We start from the raw sequence: 19,827 nt of genomic DNA, 5'->3' as shown, positions 1-19,827 counted from the left end.
GCAATACCCAACATTGCCAACATCTTTTTATTCAGTCGCCATGACAGCACAACGAGAGAGGGGATCCGCCCTTCAGGGACAGGAAACCTCAGACATAAAAGGGCGGCACCTCACTCACCCGCCAGTTGGTTTCCTGTCCCTGACAGTGGAACCTCTTCAGACAGGCCCCGAGAAGAGGGTCGAAGAAAGAATTTATCCCACGCCTGACAGACCGATGCAGGTAGCGGGGTCCCCCTACCTCGGCCTGGTCAGGTAGATGGAAGCACCACACGGCAGGGGTACTGTTGGTGTAGGTGTCGGCAGGAGGAAGCGGCCCGAGGCATTAAGGGCCTTGCTTCTACGACAGCTGCTTTTTACCTGGGGGTCTCCAGGGTGCCGCTTCTGCTGGGGCCTCCGGGGTCGGTCCGCCGCTTGCGCCGGGGTCTGCGGTGGCTAGGGAGAGCTGCCGTCCTTGTCCGGCGCGTCCGCTCTCAGCGCCGCAGCGGCGTCCGGAAGAGGTGTGTCCGGATGACGTCGCGAGCGGCGCGGGGCGATGACGCGGCCGCGCATGCGCGGTAGCGACTTCTTCGGGCTAATGGCGGCGCCCGGCGTCTGGGGAGGGATTTCCTGGCCACGAGGGGTCCAGCGCTTTAAGCGGACGCCTAGCGGTCACGACCCTACCAGCGCAGTACCGGTCGTCGGCAAGTGATTTCCCTGCTGGCCCCCATCCGGGGGTGGTACCCAGGGGGAGGAATTTAAACGGCGTACTGAAGCCACAGCTTGTTCCTGTCCACCATTTCCAATATGGAGTCTCTGGAAGGAACACCGCAGCTGGGCGGTGAGCAGCAGCAGCAACCTGAACAGCCTTTGAGCAGCTCCCAGCGGCGTTCTAGTGGCAGTAGTCGCGCTGGTAGAGCTAAAGAGGCTCAGAAACCAACTAAGTCCTCAGGCCGTAAGAGATCTCCGGCTAAGAAGGACCCCCCGATCACGGTACCTTTCGCTGCAGGGATGGGTAAGTGAGCTTCGTGAAAGTACGTTTCTGATAGCTGTCCCTCCTTGTATTCCCTCTCTCCTTATTACGGGAGGAAATCTGTGTCCAAATCCAAACATAGGGAGTGTGCCATCTGTACGGAGCCACTTCCAGATGGACATGAAAAGAAATTGTGTAGCATCTGCATTCAACGGTTAATTGAGGACGAGGCCCCTGACCTTACGTCTACTCTTAGGGATCTGGTTAGACAGGAGGTCAGAGATTCCATGAGGTCTCAGAAGTCAGTTTCAAAAAAGAGGAAGGAGATATTATCCCCAGCCTCAGATGTGGATTCAGACACGGGTGGTGTAAGCTCGGATTCTCATCCGTCATCATCATCAGAGGACATGGAATCTAGTCGAGCCTGTCTATCACTTGATAGGATTAACCGCTTAGTCAAAGCTGTCAACAACACCATGGGCATTGAGGAGACCCAGGCGGAATGTTCCATTCAGGACATAATGTTTAAAGGCATAGATCGCAAATCCAAAAGAGTATTTCCGGTAGTTGATAAAGTTAAATCACTGATTACGAGAGAATGGAAGAAACCCGAAAGGAAGGGGTCACTCCCACCAGCATTCAAAAGAAGATATCCCTTTGAGGAAGAGGCTTCTTCCTCCTGGGACAAGGTCCCGAAGCTGGATGCGGCGGTGGCCAAAGCTTGTAAAAAAACGTCTCTCCCATTTGAGGATCTGGGAAACCTAAAGGACCCGCTTGATAGGAAAGCTGAGGTATTCCTTAAAGGAGCTTGGGAAACATCAGCAGGTTCCCTGAGACCGGCGATTGCGGCCACCTGCACTGCCCGGTCGTTGATGGTATGGTTGGGTAATCTAGAAGACCAGCTCAAGGATAAGGTTCCTAGGTGCGAGATCCTATCATCTATGTCTATGATTCAGGATGCAGCAGCCTTCCTTTCGGATGCGTCAGCCGATTCCGTTAGGCTAGCTGCAAGGTCATCAGCACTGTCTAATGCGGCACGTAGAGCTCTTTGGATAAAAGGCTGGCCAGGAGACTTACAGGCCAGATCGAAACTATGTGGCATCCCCTGTGAGGGGGTTCATTTGTTTGGCCCAGTCCTGGATGAGCTTCTAGAAAAAGCAGGTGACAATAAAAAGCGATTCCCTCTTCTAACAAGACCCTTCTATAGACGAGACTACAACAGAGGAGGGCTGTATCGCCGAAGATCGGACAGAGATTCAAATAGAGATTCGACCAGATATAACTCTTATAGAAGAAGAGGTAGAGGTTATATGTTTAACTCCTCTAGAGACTCTAAAAAGCCTCAATGACTGGCGGACCAGGTGGGCGGTAGGCTGTTGGCCTTCTACCCAGCCTGGTTGAAAATCACCAATAGTCCATGGATACTCAGTATCATTAAAGAGGGGTTAAAGTTCCAATTCCACCATACCCCCCAGGACAAATTTAAATTAACCCCTATCCGTTCTTCTCCCGCAGAACAATTGGCGTTGGAGTCAGAAGTTCGAGATCTCCAAAGAAAGGGGGTTCTCGTTAAAGTACCTACGAAGGAACAAGGTACGGGGTTTTACTCCCCTTTATTCCTGATAAAGAAGCCAGATGGATCATATCGTACCATCATCAATCTAAAGGGCCTGAATGTATTCCTGCGGGTCCCATCCTTTAAAATGGAATCTGTGAAGTCGGCAATAAAGCTTCTTTTTCACAATTGCTTCATGGTTGTCTTAGATCTGAAAGACGCCTATTACCATGTCCCGATACATGCAACTCATCAGCGCTTTCTCAGGGTGGCGGTTTCTCTTGCCGGCACAGTAGAGCACTTTCAATATCAGGCACTCCCCTTTGGTGTTGCAGTCGCACCTCGGGTTTTCACTAAGATTATGGTAGAGGTTATGGCACACCTTCATGAGCAAAACATACTAATAATTCCCTACCTGGATGATTTATTGATTGTTGGGCGTTCAGAGTCACACTGTAAAGAGCAGTTGGAGAAAGTGATAGCAGCATTACACAACTTAGGATGGATTATCAATCTCAAAAAGTCGCGTCTTCAGCCCTCAACGTCACAGCAGTTTTTGGGTCTTACGGTGGATTCGGGTCAGCAGGAATGTCGCCTGCCAGACTCAAGTCGATTCTATTCGTCGGCTGGCCTCCAGAGCAATTAATAATCCCGTAGTCTCCTTAAGAAATGCTATGTCACTCTTAGGTTCACTTACTTCTTGTTTTCCGGCGGTGATGTGGGCACAGTTTCACTCCAGGTCTCTGCAATGGGATGTTCTGCATAATTTTCGGCGGCTGGGCGCTAACCTTGATAAAAAATTTTCCCTATCTGTAGACGCCACGGGTTCCCTAAGTTGGTGGACGCACATCCCTAATCTTCGTAGAGGTGTACCTTGGACAAATCAGATAACACGGGTGATAACAACTGATGCTAGCCCCACGGGTTGGGGGGCACACTGGGAAGACAATTACATTCAGGGTCTGTGGTCCCAATCGGAGCGAGACACGTCCTCCAATTTGAAGGAATTGATGGCGGTGGAACGCGCCTTAGATAGGTTCCTTATACCTCTGCAGGGTAGACATGTTAGACTACTCTCTGACAACCAGGTGACCGTTGCTTATGTGAACCACCAAGGAGGTACACGGTCTAGGTCATTAATGAACGTTACAAATCATATTTTTCAGATGGCCGAAAATCACCTGCTCTCCCTTACGGCCCTTCATATAAAGGGAAATCTAAATACCATGGCCGATTACTTAAGCCGCAACGAGCTCAAACAAGGGGACTGGTCTCTAAAACCGGCTGTCTTCAATCAGATCGTACGGTTGTGGGGATGTCCAGAGATAGATCTGTTTGCCAGTCGAGGAAACAAGAAACTCCATCAATTCTGTTCCCTAGACCCAAGGGACAACCCGTACGCAGTCGACGCTCTTCTGATCCCCTGGAATTTCAGTCTCGCCTACGCTTTCCCTCCTCTGAATCTCATTCCTATAGTTCTGAGGAAAATTCGGGAAGACGGAGCCCGAGTGATTTTAATAGCCCCGTTCTGGCCCAGAAGGTCATGGTTCCCATGGTTGAGAAGCATGTCCATTTCCCAGCCATGGATCCTCCCAGAAATACCGGACCTCCTTTCCCAGGGTCCAGTCTTGCATCCACGAGTAACCAACTTGCACCTGACAGCGTGGAACTTGAGAGGTCACTTCTGAAAGGAAAGGGATTCTCCCAAAATCTTGTAAATACTCTACTTAAAAGTAGGAAAGCCTCCACGACTAGCATTTATGTTAGGGTATGGAGGAAGTTCCTATCAAGTTCAGGAGCACAAATCAATCAAAAACCTGATATTGCTCAAATCCTAGAATTTTTACAGAAGGGCCTAGAGTTAGGCTTAGCCACCAGCACCCTTAGAGTTCAGGTTTCAGCTCTAGGGGCACTATATAATTCCAACATAGCCAGTAATCACTGGATAACAAGGTTTTTCAAAGCGGTCACCAGATCCAGGCCGGTTGTTAAACAAAAGATAGTGCCATGGGATCTAAATCTTGTGCTCTCGGCTCTAACACAAGCTCCGTTCGAGCCTATTGACTCTGTTCCAATCAAGATCCTGTCGGTCAAAACAGCCCTCTTAGTTGCCCTTACATCGGCAAGAAGGGTTAGTGATCTTCAGGCATTATCCAGGCAACGTCCATATATGCAATTTTTGGAAGATAGAGTGGTGATGAGGCCTGACCCTCTTTATCTTCCAAAGGTTGCCTCAAAATTTCATAGATCCCAGGAGGTGATCCTACCTTCATTTTGTCCTAATCCCTCTAACAATAAGGAGCAGAGATTTCATTGTTTGGACGTACGTAGGTGCCTTCTCAAATACATTTCGGTAACAGACACCTGGAAAAAAGACCACGCTTTATTTTTATCCTACCAGGGGGTTAGGAAGGGACTTAGAGTATCAAAAAATACCCTAGCCAGATGGATTAGGGAGGCGATATCTCTTGCTTATACCGCAGGTGGCGTGGAAATTCCAGAAGGTATAAAGGCACACTCCACTCGTGCGGTAGCCACATCCTGGGCTGAGAGAGCAGAAGTATCGATTGAGGACATCTGTAAGGCGGCCACATGGTCTTCTCCATCCACCTTTCTTAGACACTATAGATTAGATCTAGGTGGCTCCTCCGACCTCACGTTTGGGAGAAGGGTGCTGGAAGCTATTATCCCTCCCTAGTCACTTTTTCACTTCTCTGAAAGTCTCTCGTTGTGCTGTCATGGCGACTGAATAAATACGTACGCTACTCACCTGGTAGCAGTGTTTTTTCAGGAGCCATGACAGCACCCTTATATTCCCTACCCTCTTTGTTTATGGGTTCAACACTTCCTTTAGAAAAATTCCTAAGTTTATTCACTGGGTGAATTGTACCATATATTAATATTGTTTATGTGCTACTAACCTAGAAGGTCCTTTCATACTCTGTAAACCAACTGGCGGGTGAGTGAGGTGCCGCCCTTTTATGTCTGAGGTTTCCTGTTCCTGAAGGGCGGATCCCCTCTCTCGTTGTGCTGTCATGGCTCCTGAAAAAACACTGCTACCAGGTGAGTAGCGTACGTATTTCAATACATTAAAGCCAGCATTAAGCTCTGTACGCAGGTCATAATCCGCCCATTTGTACGGGTGAGCTGATCAAGGAGCTCTTCATTTTGAGAGCTCTGCAGGATGCCGGGACATGGCTTGTTTTTCACCAGTGTTGAAGCACATCACCCACTGCCTCACTGTTCTCCTCACATCCACTATATTGTCTCCATAGACCTTCCAGCCTCAGTGGAGCTCAGTGGGTGCACTTCTGTTTTGTATGCCCATCTATGTCAGGTGCCATTTTGATAAACTGGCCATCCGATGCTATCTCGCTGACTACAATGAAATTAACAGGATATCAGCGGGAAGGTTTAACCTTTATTAACACATCTCCGATGTTGTTGTAGGTCAGCACAAATAAAAGTCCTTGCTTTCGAAGTAGCTATATGCAATAGTGTGTGTTAAGGTTTTAATATTAGAGATTGGTAAGGCCATCCCAATGGGTACACCTTGTCGTAATGGCTTTTATGCTTATTTGATCAAAATAGTGTTAATATTTGGCATGGCTGTGATGAGGCCGAAATTGCCCACATCGGAAAAGCTTGTTGATTGACTGACTGTGCTGCAAGCTGTATTTGGGCTGCCGAACCCAACCGGTAACGCAGACTTCCAGGAGAAGTCAGTGTTCTGGTTCGCCCATCACGATCAATGACCATCTCTGGAATAGCATCACTGTAACGTACAATTAATCAGCAGTAAAACAGTATTTTGTGTGTTTAATACTCTTGTAGCCTAAAGGAGCAGACCGTAAACAGAAAACGGACCGGGAAAAGATGGAAAAGCGAACGCCACAAGAGAAGGAGAAATATCAGCCCTCCTATGAGACCACCATTTTAACAGAGGTGAAAGGATTATTACAATGTTTCCTATGCAGTTGTCAAATAGTCTCTGTTCTTTCCTGGCTCCTAAATACATCTCAGCCGCCATAAACATTAAAATTGTATGTACAATGTTCCAGTATCCTTTCTCTCTTAATTCTTCATGATTTTCAGGATCTCTGCTTTTTGTCATTTAGTGTGAACAGTGTGTACTTCCAGAGAATACAGTTCTGTCCTCTACATCACATCACATTACCGGGACAGATGTGTATCCTATGGAAGTACACAATGAAGGTTCTGGCTGAATGGCCGCAGATAACTCCATGGCTTCAGTTGTGATCATTTCTACTGGATCTTTGTGTTTTTTTAGTGCTCGCCGTGGCCTGAGATCACATATGTCCCCAATGCTCCCTCGCCTGGATTCAACAGTTCACACAATAGTTTTACAATTAGTGAAGGGTAAGTTTTCTCCTTCTTCCATTCTACATATGACTAAATGCATCTATGTAGTTGAAAATGTTGATTTACCCCTTCATCCAGAGCCGCAGCCTGGAATAGAAGAACGAGCGGGATCAGCGCTGTGCTCAGTGTTGCAGATATCCTTTCAAAGTTTGTCTTTAATCATTTCTCCTTTAAAAGTGTATCAGTGTACCATCACAAGACACAGTATACACTTGCGCGTTTTGAGGTAGAACACAGAGCTCTTAATAGACACAGGACCGGATTCATCACTGTTTAGTATCGTAAAGCACTTTAAAAGGTTGCAAAATTTTTGGCAATGTGGAGATGCCCCCAAAAATGTTGCTACTTTTGGCACTTCCACAGTGAACGGGGTGTGGCGCCCAGCGAATTCATCTTTAGTCAACACCGTTTTAGTGGTGTAACTTATGTCACTAATGTTACTCTAGTCACTGACTAGTTGTATTTCAGATGAATACCTCACTCATTAATTGCCGTGCATCCCTAGCCTTAGAGTGAATGACTGACTGTGACTTTGTGCCCTATGTGACTTGTGAATCTTCACAATGTTCCAGGCGCAGGCAGTCGTGATTGCAAGCCTGCAGTTTGCATACCTAGCCACTTTTCGAGTAGATTTGTCCAGCCTCGCTCAATACACTTGGTTTGAGCGAGGCTGTGCATGTCTCGTTGGCACATGACTGCATGTATTCAAATCGCATATTTACGGACGATTGGCAACGGGGAATCCTTAGTGCGCAGTGCACACATACAGTGTTTGTCCTCTTCTTGATTTCCAAATCTTTTGCATGTTTGTCACACTTACCGTAAATGTTTCGGATCACTAAACAAATTTAAATATTAGACAAAGATAACACACATAAACATAGAATGCACTTTTTAAATGTAGGTCTTTATTATTAAGGGAAAAAGAAATCCAAACCTACAGGGCCCTGTGTGAAACAGTTATTGCCCCTAAACCTAATAACTGGTTGGGCCTCCCTTGGCAGCAACATCAAATGTTTGCGATAACTGGCAATGAGTCTTTTACAACACCCTAGAGGAATTTTGGCCCACAAATCTTTGCAGAATTGTTGTAATTCAGCCACATTGGAGGGTTTCTGAGCATGAAACGCCTTTCTAAGGTCATGCCACACCATCTCAATCGAATTAAGGTCAGGACTTTGACTAGGCCACTCTAACGTCTTAATTTTGTTTGATAAACCATTCAGAGGTGGACTTGCTGGTGTGTTTTGGATCATTGTCCTGCTGCATAACCTAAGTGCACGTCATCTTGAGGTCACGAACAGATGGCCAGATATTCTCCTTCAGGGTTTTTTGATAGACAGCAGAATTCATGTTTCCATTTACCACAGCAAGACTTCCAGCTCTTGAAGCAACAAAACAGCCCCAGACCATCACACTACCACCACCATATTTTACTGTTGGTATGATGTTCCTTTTCTAAAATGCTGTCTTACTTCTACGCCATTTCTAATGGTACATACACCTTCCAAAAAGTTCAAGTTGTGTCTTGTCAGTTCACACAGTATTTTCCCAAAATTCTTGGGGATCATCAAGATGTTTTATGGCAAAACTGAGACGAGTCTTTATGTTCGTATTGCTCAGCAGTGGTTTTCGTCTTGGAACTCTGCCATGCAGGCCATTTTTGCCCAGTCTTTCTTATGGTGGAATCATGAACACTGGCCTTAACTGAAGCAAGTGAAGCTTTCAGTTCATTGGATATTGTTGTATGGTGTTTTGTGACCTCTTGGATGAGTCATCACTGCGCTCTTGTGGTAATTTTGGTCGGCCAGCCACTCCTGAGAAGCTTCACCACTGTTCCACTTTTTGCCATTTGTGGATAATAGCTTTGACTGTGGTTAGTTGGAGCCCAAAAGCTATAGAAATGTCTTTATAATGTTTTTCCAGACTGTTAGATCTCAATGACTTGGATTGCGGAATGATGTTTTCATGACCTTTTGGTCTAGTTCACTTTGTCAGGCTGGTACTATTTAAGTGATTTCTTGATTAACAACAGGTGTGGCAGTAATCAGACCTGCGTGTGGCTAGGGAATTTAAACTCTTCTTCCCAAAGATGTGATAAACCACAGCTAAATTATTTTTAAGTGGGGGTGGGAATCACTTTTTCACAAAGGGATTTGTAGGTTTGGATTTCTTTTCCCCTTCATTTAACCCTGCTGTTCTGTTCGGTCTGGGGAGACCTATTTTGAACTTTGGTATTTTTTGGGGTGTTCAAGATGCGGTTCTGAAACTTGTGGTTGATTGACTTAAATGAGGATGGGTCGGTCGGCCACGGGTTTCAGAGCCGCATCTTGAATATTTTAAAGAATATTGAAGTTCAAAGTCGGTCATTTTTGACCAACAGAACAGCAGGGTTAACCCCTTAGTGACCGAGCCAAATTTTTGAAATCTGACCAGTGTCACTTTATGTGGTAATAACTCTGCAACGCTTCAACAAATCCCAGTGATTTTGAGATTGTTTTTTCGTGACACATTATACTTTATGATAATGGTAAATTTAGTTCAACATTTTTTGTTTATTTATAAAAAATATAAAAAAATTGAGAAAAATGTTAAAAAAATTAGCAATTTTCTAAATTTGAATGATTATCCCTTTAATCCAGATAGTCATACAACAGCAAACCATTAATAAATAACATTTCCCAGATGTCTGCTTTACATCAGCACCATTTGTAAAATGTTATTTTATTTTGTTAGCATTTTAGGAGGTTTAAAAATGTAGCAGCAATTTTTCATTTTTTCAAAGAAATTTACCACATTTATTTTTTTAGGGACTTATCCATGTTTAAAGTGACTTTAGGGGTCCCATATATTGGGAAACCCCCAAACGTGATACCATTTTAAAAACAGCACCCCTAAACATATTGAAAACTGCTGTCAGGTAGTTTATTAACTCTTCAGGTGCTTTACAGGAATTAATGCAAAATGGCATGACAGAAATGAAAATGTGTATTTTTACCACCTAAATGTTGCTAACTTCTAAACAGATTACTATAGCCGGCAGACTCTAAGGCTGCTATTTGGTCATGAATTGCCATCGCAAACATCAGGACAACAAAATCATGATCTGAGGGCACCAATTGGGATAAAGAAGAAGCCCCCACACTCTGTTAACCATTTATAAGGATGTAGTCACTATTGACAGCAGCATCTAAGGGGTTAAACAGATTTAGAAGGCGCAAATACTGATCGTGGCTGGTACAGCAAGTTGTCAGCTATAGTGTACAGCCGACAGATGCTGGATTGTCATCTGTATGGGGAGGCTATTCTTATATCTCAGGTCAGTTAAAAGACGTATTGGCGGTCATTAAGGGGTTAAAAACTGCATTTTATGTTTACTTGTGTTATATTTGTCTAATATTTAACCCCTTAGTGACGGAGCCAAATTTTTAAAATCTGACCAGTGTCACTTTATGTGGTAATAACTCTGCAACGCTTCAACAAATCCCAGTGATTTTGAGATTGTTTTTTCGTGACACATTATACTTTATGATAATGGTAAATTTAGGTCAATGTTTTGTGTTTATTTTTAAAAAATATCAAAAATTTTAGAAAAATGTTAAAAAATTAGCAAATTTCAAAATTTGAATGATTATCCGTTTAATCCAGATGGTCATACCACAGCAAACCATTAATAAATAAAATTTCCCACATGTCGGCTTTACATCAGCATCATTTGTAAAATGTTATTTTTATTTTGTTAGCATTTTATGAGGTTTAAAAATGTAGCAGCAATTTTTCATTTTTTCAAGGAAATTTACTAAATTTATTTTTTTAGGGACTTATCCATGTTTGAAGTGACTTTAGGTGTCTCATATATTGGGAAATCCCCAAACGTGATACCATTTTAAAAACAGCACCCCCTGACATATTGAAAACTGCAGTCAGGTAGTTTATTAACCCTTCAGGTGCTTTACAGGAATTAATGCAAAGTGGTATGACAAAAGTGAAAATGTGTATTTTTACCACCTAAATGCCTCTAACTTCTGAACAGATTACTACAGCCGTCAGACTCTAAGGCCGCTATTTGGTCATGAATTGCCACGGCAAACATCAGGATCACACAATCATGATCTGAGGGCACCAATTGGGATAAAGAGGAAGCCCCCACACTCTGTTAACCATATATAATGATGTAGTCACTATTTACAGCAGCATCTAAGGGGTTAAACAGATCTGGACGGTGCAAACACTGATCGTGGCTGATACAGCAAGTTGTCAGCTATAGTACACAACCGACAGATGCTAGATTGTTAACTGTATGGGGAGGCTATTCTCTTATATGTCAGGTCAGTTAAAAGACGTATTGGCTGTCATTAAGGGGTTAAATATATTTTTGATCTGCAACATTTTAAGTGTGACAAACGTTCAAAATAGGAAATCATGGAGGGGGCAAACACTTTTCTCCTACGCCTCATTGGGGGACACAGGACCATGGGTGTTATGCTGCTTGCCAATAGGAGGACACTAAGTAAACACATAAAGAATTAACTCCTCCTCTGCAGTATACACCCCCTGACTGGCCAGTAATGACCCAGTTCTTGCTTAGTGTCTGTAGGAGGCACTTGAGTCTGTTTTCAGACCCCACCGTTTTTATTTTCTTAATTTTTATTTTTTAATTAACGGAGTGAAGGGGGCGACTGATTCCTTTTTAGGGTCTGCTCTCCCCCGAACCATCAACAGGCGAGCATGGCGAGTATACCTCCCCGTACTTCTCCTGTGACGACTGGGGCACGCCTAATCTACACTAGGGCGACTGTTCCTATACGGTCCCGATCTCCCCACTGTAAGATGGCGAGCACATAGAGTATGGGCTGTTATGTGCATCTCCCGGGCTCCACCGCAATCAAGCCCTCACCTCGGCATCACGTAGTCCCCACAGTAGCCGTAAGTCCCCTGCGGCATGCACAACTGTAAGTCTCCTGCGTCGGGCACATATGAAGATGGACAGAGGGCAAAGGGAGGACCGATTGAGCTTATTCCCTCGCAGTGGAGGCTGCATTTCTGCTTGGTGGTAGTGAGTACTTTCCTTCCTCACGCTGCCTGCGTGGGAAGGTGCGGTCCGGGTACCTGGGGAGAGGTGCCGCAGCCTGGTCGCCAGCGGCGAACATTCGGCACTACGTTGCAGCCCGCCGGCGCGCCCCACCAGCAGGCACTATAAATTTAGTCCCCGGCTTTTTCAGCCAGACTAGGCCGCAGTTGAAATCCCTGCTCACCGCCGGGGCCCCGCCCACTACTCAGGCGCTTCTCGCTCTGAACGAGAAGAGTCCTGCAAACCTCGGCCGCCATCTTGGGACTCCGCTTCTGCGGGGTAATCAGCCGAAAGCGCTAGCTGAAGGCGCAATCTTCTCTCTTCCTCCCTGGGGACACCAGCATAGGACCGTGGGTAAGCTGCTCCACAATAGGGAAAAGCTTAACCCCTTCTCTGCACCCATAGCCCTGTTATTGCAGTTTATTGGAGAGAATAGACATACACTATGTCTCAATCTAAGGAGGCAAAAAGGAGCAATAAAAAGCACACTGTTTTTTTACTTCATGTGCCACTTGCAATTCTGCTTTGCCACGTGCCTCCTTTGTGCCAGAACTGTGACCCGGCCTGTGCGCAGCCGCCTTCTGCCTCCATCTCCAATGTCTCCACCGACCCCCGCCGAGCATAACCCTCCTGAATGGGTCGCTTCCTTGTCACGATCTATGAATTCTTTGGCCAAGGCGGAATCTGGCGCTGGTACGGGGCTGTCCGACCACAGGGGGCGTACTCTACTAAGGGAATCTCGGGGTTCAAGGAAAATAACCCATGCCTCGCCCCCCGTACACGCTCGAGCTTCAGCATATACGAGCTCAACTTCTCGCTCCCCTTACCCCGAGGGTCGCAGCGTACATGACTCGGGATACGAGTCGGAGGAATCTTTAACCCAAGACTCCAAGATCGGTCAGGAGAAACTTGACTCCCTTGAGGCAGTCACCAAAACGCTAATGGTGGACGAGGAATCTGTATCCACTCAGGAACACGCCGTGTCTTTTAAAAAGACTAAACGCATCCAAAAGATGTTTGGTAATCACCCTGAATTTCAGGACATTGTCCAAAAACACAGGGAACACCCGGATAAGCGATTTATGGCTCAAAAGGCCACGGAAGCTTAAATATCCTTTCTCCAAGGACCTAATGAAGGTGTTGCTTCTCTCTCTTTCTGTGGATCCTGCCATATCGCGACTCACATCCAAAACAATCCTATCTCTGTCCGACGTTTCATCAGTCAAAAACCCTTCTGACCGTCAAATTGACTACCTGGCTCGCTCAGTCTTTGAGGCCTCAGGAGCAGCACTCCTTCCATCTTTCGCTGCTACCTGGGTGGCTAAGGCAATGGTTGCCTGGGCAGAGGTGTTAACCTCTACCGTCCACGACAGTAATCTTCCCCCAGAAGTGACCAGACTCGCTAACCACATAGCTCAGGCCGGAGACTTCGTAGTTAACGCTTCCATTGATGCGGGCTAATTGCGCAGCGCAAGCGGCTGCAAACGCAATCTCCATCAGGAGGGCCTTGTGGCTCCGGGATTGGCGAGCAGATTCTGCTTCTAAAAAGTCGCTGACTTTACCTTACCAAGCTGGTCGTTTATTTGGATGGAAACTAGACCAAATCATTTCTGATGCCACCAGAGGGAAGAGTAAATTTCTTCCTCAGCAAAAACCAACCTAGGCCCTTTTGGAATCAACAACCGTTTCGGTTCCGGTCCTTTCGTAACAACTCCAGTTGGTCATCCACTTCCCCTGGTTCTGGACGGCGGGGAGACAGAAATCCCCAGGTCTCATACAGACCTAACCGTTCCTGGAAACCCAGACCGAGACCTCCTGGCCCTACGGCATCCGCATCCCTTAAACCTTCTACACAATGACTGGTCGACGTGTCCGGCAGACACCGACAAAGTAGGCGGACGTCTTCTTTCGTTCCGTCAAAATTGGTGCTCGGTCGTTCACGATGAGTGGGTCAGAGAGCTCATGTCCTCCAGGTACAAAATCAAGTTTTCCTCCATTCACTCCCCCCCCCCCCCCCTTACGCTTCTTCCAGCTCTCTCCCCCCATATCAAGAGCAGCAGATCTTCAGGCCATACAGGCGCTTCGAAGGGACGGTGTCATCGTTCCGGTCCCTCGAGACTAAAGGTTCAGGGGGTTTTACTCGAACCTATTCGTGGTCCCAAAGAAAGACGGGACTCTACGGCCCACACTGGACCTCAAGCTGTTAAACAAGTTCGTACGGATTCGACACTTCAGGATGGACTCGCTCCGTTCCGTTATCGCGTCCCTGGAAAAAGGAGAGTTCCTTGCATCCATAGACCATCAAGGATGCTTATCTCCACATCCCGATTTTTCCCTCTCATCAGCAGTTCCAGCGCTTCGCAGTGCAGGACGAACACTTCCAGTTTGTGGCCTTGCCCTACGGACTCGCCACTGCCCCCAGAGTTTTCACGAAGGTCATGGCAGTAGTCATGGGCATTCTCCACGCTCGGGGAGTGGTAATTCTTCCGTATCTGGATGACCTATTAATCAAGGGTCCGTCCCATTCTGCCTGCGAGGAGTCTAAGTATCACCGTGGATTCTTTCTCGCCTGGGTTGGAAAATCAACTTCGAGAAATCATCTCCAGTGCCGGCTCAGCAAATCTTCCTGGGCATGATTATGAACTCTTCCTGCGGGTTAGTCATTCTCCCTCCAGAGAAGGTCTTGTCCTTACAACAGGGAGCGCGCAAGCTCTCCCACCCAGTCCCTCACTCCATTCGCTTCACGATGCGCACCCTCGGGAAAATGGTTGCGCAGTTCCATCTCCGTCCCCTGCAACAGGCGCTGCTGTTAGCCAGGGACAGAAGTCCATTTTCCCTCGACCATCATTTTCGCCTCTCCCCACAGGTCAGGCAGACCCTCAGGTGGTGGAGGCTACAGTCCTCCCTGAACCAAGGGAAGTCCTTTCTCCCGGTGCGCTGGTTAGTGGTGACCACTGATGCCAGCCTTTTGGGCTGGGGCACAGTTTTCAATCACCACACGGCACAAGGTTGTTGGTCCACGCGAGAGTCGCGTCTCCCAATCAATGTCTTGGAAATTCGAGCAATCACACTTGCCTTACGCAATTTTCACCACCTTCTCGCAGGCCATCCCATCAGAATCCAATCAGACAACGCCACGGTGGTGGCGTATATCAACCGGCAAGGGGGAACCCACAGCAGGGCGGCCATGCGCCAAGTCACCCACATTCTACGCTTGGCCGAGACCAATAATTCACTCATCTCGGTGATCCACATACTGGGTGTGGAGAATTGGGAAGCGGACTTTCTCAGTCGCCAAGCTCTTGCCTCGGGCGAGTGGTCCCTCCATCCGGAAGTCTTCCAGCAGATTTGTCTTCGCTAGGGGACGCTGGATGTGGATCTCATGGCCTCAAGGCTAAACAACCAGGTTCCCCAGTTCATTGCTCGGTCCCGCGATCCTTGCACCATCGGAGCAGATGCTCTGGTTCTGTCGTGGCATCGGTTCCAGCTGCCATACTTATTTGCTCCTCTTCCTCTGCTACCGAGGGTCATCAAGAAGATCAGGGCAGAGGGGAGACCGGTGATCCTTGTCACGCCGGATTGGCCGCGCTGAGCATGGTACGCAGAACTCGTCCAAATGGTCGCCGACGTCCCCTGGCGGCTTCCATATCGCATGGATCTTCTCACAGTGCCCGATTTGCCACCAGAACTCCGGGGCCCCATCTTTGATGGCGTGGCTGTTGAATCCTGGATTTTAGCCCAAGCCGGATTCTCTCTAGGGGTTTATTCTACCACTATTCGTGCTAGGAAACCCGCATCCATGCGCATTTATCATCGCACCTGGTGCACCTTCTTTTCATGGTACAATGCGCATGGACGTTCTTCTCTGGTGTTTTCCATTCTGTCCATTCTGGAGTTCCTCCAATCAGGTTTAGAGTCCAGCGTTGCCCTAGGCTCACTCAAGTGTCCGCATTGTCTGTTCTATTTCAACGAAAGATCGTTTCCAGACTGCCGGTTAAGACGTTCATCCAAGGAGTCTCCCTGGTGGACCCTCCCTATAGAATGCCATTGGCTTCATGGTATCTCGACTTGGTTCTCGGAGTTCTTCAGGAGGCCCCTTTCGAACCATTGCAGGACATCTCTCTGGCCCTTCTTTCGTGGAAGGTGGTCTTTCTAGTGGCGATTACGTCAATCAGGCGAGTCTCTGAGTTGGCAGTTCTCTTGCCGACCCCCTTTTCTGATTTTTCACCCAGACAAGGCAGTTTTGAGGACTTCTCCCTCTTTCCTACCTAAAGTCATCTCCTCTTTTCACCTAAATGAGGACATTGTCTTGCCGTCATTCTGTCCGGCACCAACCCATCTTATCGAGAAAGCTCTCCATACTCTTGATGTAGTTAGGGCTCTTCGGCGGTACATATCTCAGTCGGACGTCGTCTTCGTGCTTCCGGAGGGACATAGGAAAGGTCTAGCTGCCTCAAAAGCCACTCTAGCCAGGTGGATTCGCTCAACTATCCAGGAGTCCTACCGCATCAGGAACACTCCTGTCCCAGCAGGGATTAAGGCGCAAAGCTGCGACTTGGTCCAGTCTGCATACTTTTACGAAGCACTATCACGTTCATACCCAGGCTTCGGCAGACTCTGTCCTTGGCAGGCGCATTCAGCAGACAGCGGTACCTCAGTAAGCCAGTGGTACATGGGGGTTTTAGCATTGCAATTGCTCCCCACCCAGGGACTGCTTTAGGACTTCCCATGGTCCTGTGTCCCCCAATGAGGCGTAGGAGAAAAGGAGATTTTTTTGTATACTCACCATAAAATCTTTTTCTCCGAGCCAATCATTGGGGGACACAGCACCCACCCGGTTAGCCTATTGGCTTGTTGTTGTTTGTTCCTCGGTTTTGACATAGTTTGCTTGTCTTGGTTTTCTTATACTCCTACTGCTTTACTACCCAACTGGGTCATTACTGGCCAGTCAGGGGGTGTATACTGCAGAGGAGGAGTTAATTCTTTATGTGTTTACTTAGTGTCCTCCTAGTGGCAAGCAGCATAACACCCATGGTCCTGTGTCCCCCAATGATTGCCTCGGAGAAAAAGATATTACGGTTAGTACACAAACATCTCCTTTTTCACACCACTGTATAGTGATTGCATTCTTGTACCCGAAGGACGAACAAACCCTTCTAATGAACTTAGCATCTTTTTCACCACTACACCCTTCATTAACATTGAAATGTTCTACAAAAATTGTAATAAATCTGAACATACGGGGAAATGCTAAATTTATTGATCATTCCTAGAAGCAATGCTTCCCCATACTAAACGGAGGTAAGGGACAGGTGTGCATCTTGGAATAAGTAAAATAGACAAATACAGAATTAAAATCATAAGCGTGGCAACAATATCAACATGCGGAGAAGAGGTGGAGGAGACACAAATGGTGTAAAAAAAAAAAAAATCTACTATGTCCAATAAACTATTCAGATAATTTGGGATCAATAATATAGAATCCAGTAAGCTACTCTCTTTGGAGGACTCACAAATTCGAATCCTTGAACATGTAGGTGCGATGTTTCACCCCAGTGTTTCGGGATGAAATAAATGATGAAGTAATTGTGTGCCCACACGTAAGGCGGCCTTGACTTTGTAGCTAGGTAGGAATCGCTGGCTTTTCCCCCCACAACTAGATAAAATAATTGACCAAGAGTGGGAGTGCTGGGGTACATAGATCACCCCCGGCCCAATTATGATTCGGATATAGGGTTGCTATATAGAATTGTAGAATTGGGACATTTTTCTTAACTACCGTATATTGCATATTCCATAGAAAACTGGGTAGGAAAATTAGCAGGAGATGGACTTCCATGTTCATAACCAGCAGCTGTTATTATCATGATATAACAATTGCTGACCCCCTGGTTTTACAGCTTGCCATAGTCCTCGCACAATTTAGTATCTTAGTCTTTGGTAGAAAAATGATTTCTCTTCCTTGACACCCCCCCCCCCCCCCCCCTCCACCACATTCCCTAAAAAAAAAAAAAAAAAGTAAAAAGTAATCTACTGTATATAGCAGCCACACAAGACCACACGTGCTTAGACTCTAATATGAATTGTGTTAAATAGTCACCATTACAAGCACCATATAGAGGAGCTGTAGGTCAGTCATTGTGAGCTGTCGTACAAATAAGCTGACTTTCATAAAGCACCCATTAAAGTGAATGTGAGCTGAGCTGCAGAACAAGAGGTGTCCTGGCTCCATACGCTGTACTAGCTGCTGCGGGAACCTCCTGGATTGGTGGGGGTTGATACCCAGGACCCCCATTAATCTGATATTGAAGACCTCTAAGGATAAGTCATGTGGATGTTCCCTCTATGACAAATATTCCACAGTACCTAATGTATGGGTGGTTTTGGGGTGGCAATAGAGCCATTGAAATGACATTGACTTTATATTATAGAGCCACAGTGGGTTTTCTGCTCACTGTTTATTATTTTTTTGCGTATAGTCCATTTTTATGAAGAAGGTATCTAGGTTTAATGATCCATAAGGATAATTTCTTCCTTGTTTTCCAGTAATGGTTCGCCAAATCACCAACCTGAGCCCCCTGCACCCATCATTGATGTAAGTTCACCGATAACCCCTACTCAGGTACGTATTTGACTAATATTCGACTAGGCCTTAGATTGTGCCATGGCCACCTTGTTACACAGCACCTATGGTGAAATACAGTTTTGATGAGATCTGTAATACCACACTTTGCCACCAGAACCCAACTTGTCTAGAAGCACCGTTGTGTAGGTCTTATAGAATTACATTACAATCGTAAGCCGGTTTCACACATTCCTGTTTCACAGTCCAAGTACAGACCGCTATGCACGGGCTGGCTGCAGGTCTCCTGACCCGGTCTCAACAGCTTCATATATGCCTATGAGGCTACTGAGTTGGTATCAGGAGACCTGTGGCCATTCCTTACTCTCTTTGTGAGGCCCAGAAATGGGATATTGGTCTTAGGCCAGTGAGGATGAATCCATTACGATCGGGCTGTGAGTTGTATTGGAAGGGTGGCTTCCCAGAATAGTTCTGAACAGATATGTCTGCTTGCTGATGCTTTAACAAAAATATTAGCTAGTAAGCACCATTATTTCCAGTGCTTTCTACACTGGAAAGAGTTACATGCATATAACATATATAAAACATACATACAAGCTTACAATCTATAGAATATTGGGGAAAATTAAGTGGTTTCTTAGTGCATCAAACCAGTGGACAGATTGCTGTCTACTCCATTTAAAGATTTCACTCCATTTGACCAATTTTTTTCATGTTGAATTAGACACCATATGTAATGGTGGGTGAAGAGCGACATAAACCCTTTTTTTTTTTTTTTTTTTATTTGCGTAGTAGCATTTGACACCTAGTGAGTTAGTGTTTTGTTAAGCCCAAGTGAGTGTTGGCAGATGGTTTTCACTGGAGGTGTGTATTTCTTCTCCCTGTATGATTCTGACCAATCATAAGCATGCAGCAACACAGCTGAAAACTAACACACCTATAGCTTAGAGCATGTTTGCTCAGTGTGTGTGAGATGTAATCACACTCATGTCTGCTGTGCTCAAGCAACTAACATTTGTTCTGCAATGTATCTGCTCTCCCTACAGAGCGAGTGAAAGTTAAGGCCCCGTCACACTTAACGACGCTAAAGCGATCCCGACAACGATACGACCTGTCAGGGATCGTTGCTGCGTCGCTATGTGGTCGCTGGTGAGATGTCAAACAGTGAGATCTCCCCAACGACGCAGCAGCGATGCGGCGACCTGTAGAACGATGTCACATGGCAGCTATTTCATGACGATTCAGACCTCAATGAGGGATGTCCTGTCAACGAGGTCGTTGGTAAG

At 46.3% G+C, this 19,827-nt stretch overlaps 1 protein-coding gene across 2 annotated transcripts in view; it reads left to right on the top strand.

Moving 5' to 3' along the window:
* Positions 1-19,827, top strand: part of TFCP2 (transcription factor CP2) — an 81,193-nt gene that overhangs the window by 35,097 nt on the left and 26,269 nt on the right. For both annotated transcript variants that reach the window (XM_069758621.1, XM_069758622.1), the window contains exons 7-9: positions 6,339-6,449; positions 6,796-6,884; positions 18,505-18,580. In XM_069758621.1, coding sequence (XP_069614722.1) covers positions 6,339-6,449; positions 6,796-6,884; positions 18,505-18,580 — 276 coding nt within the window. The remainder of the gene's footprint in view (positions 1-6,338; positions 6,450-6,795; positions 6,885-18,504; positions 18,581-19,827) is intronic.

This window comes from Ranitomeya imitator, chromosome 3 (assembly GCF_032444005.1).
Source record: "Ranitomeya imitator isolate aRanImi1 chromosome 3, aRanImi1.pri, whole genome shotgun sequence".
NCBI lineage: Eukaryota > Metazoa > Chordata > Amphibia > Anura > Dendrobatidae > Ranitomeya > Ranitomeya imitator.
This window is presented reverse-complemented; position numbering and strand designations above follow the sequence as displayed.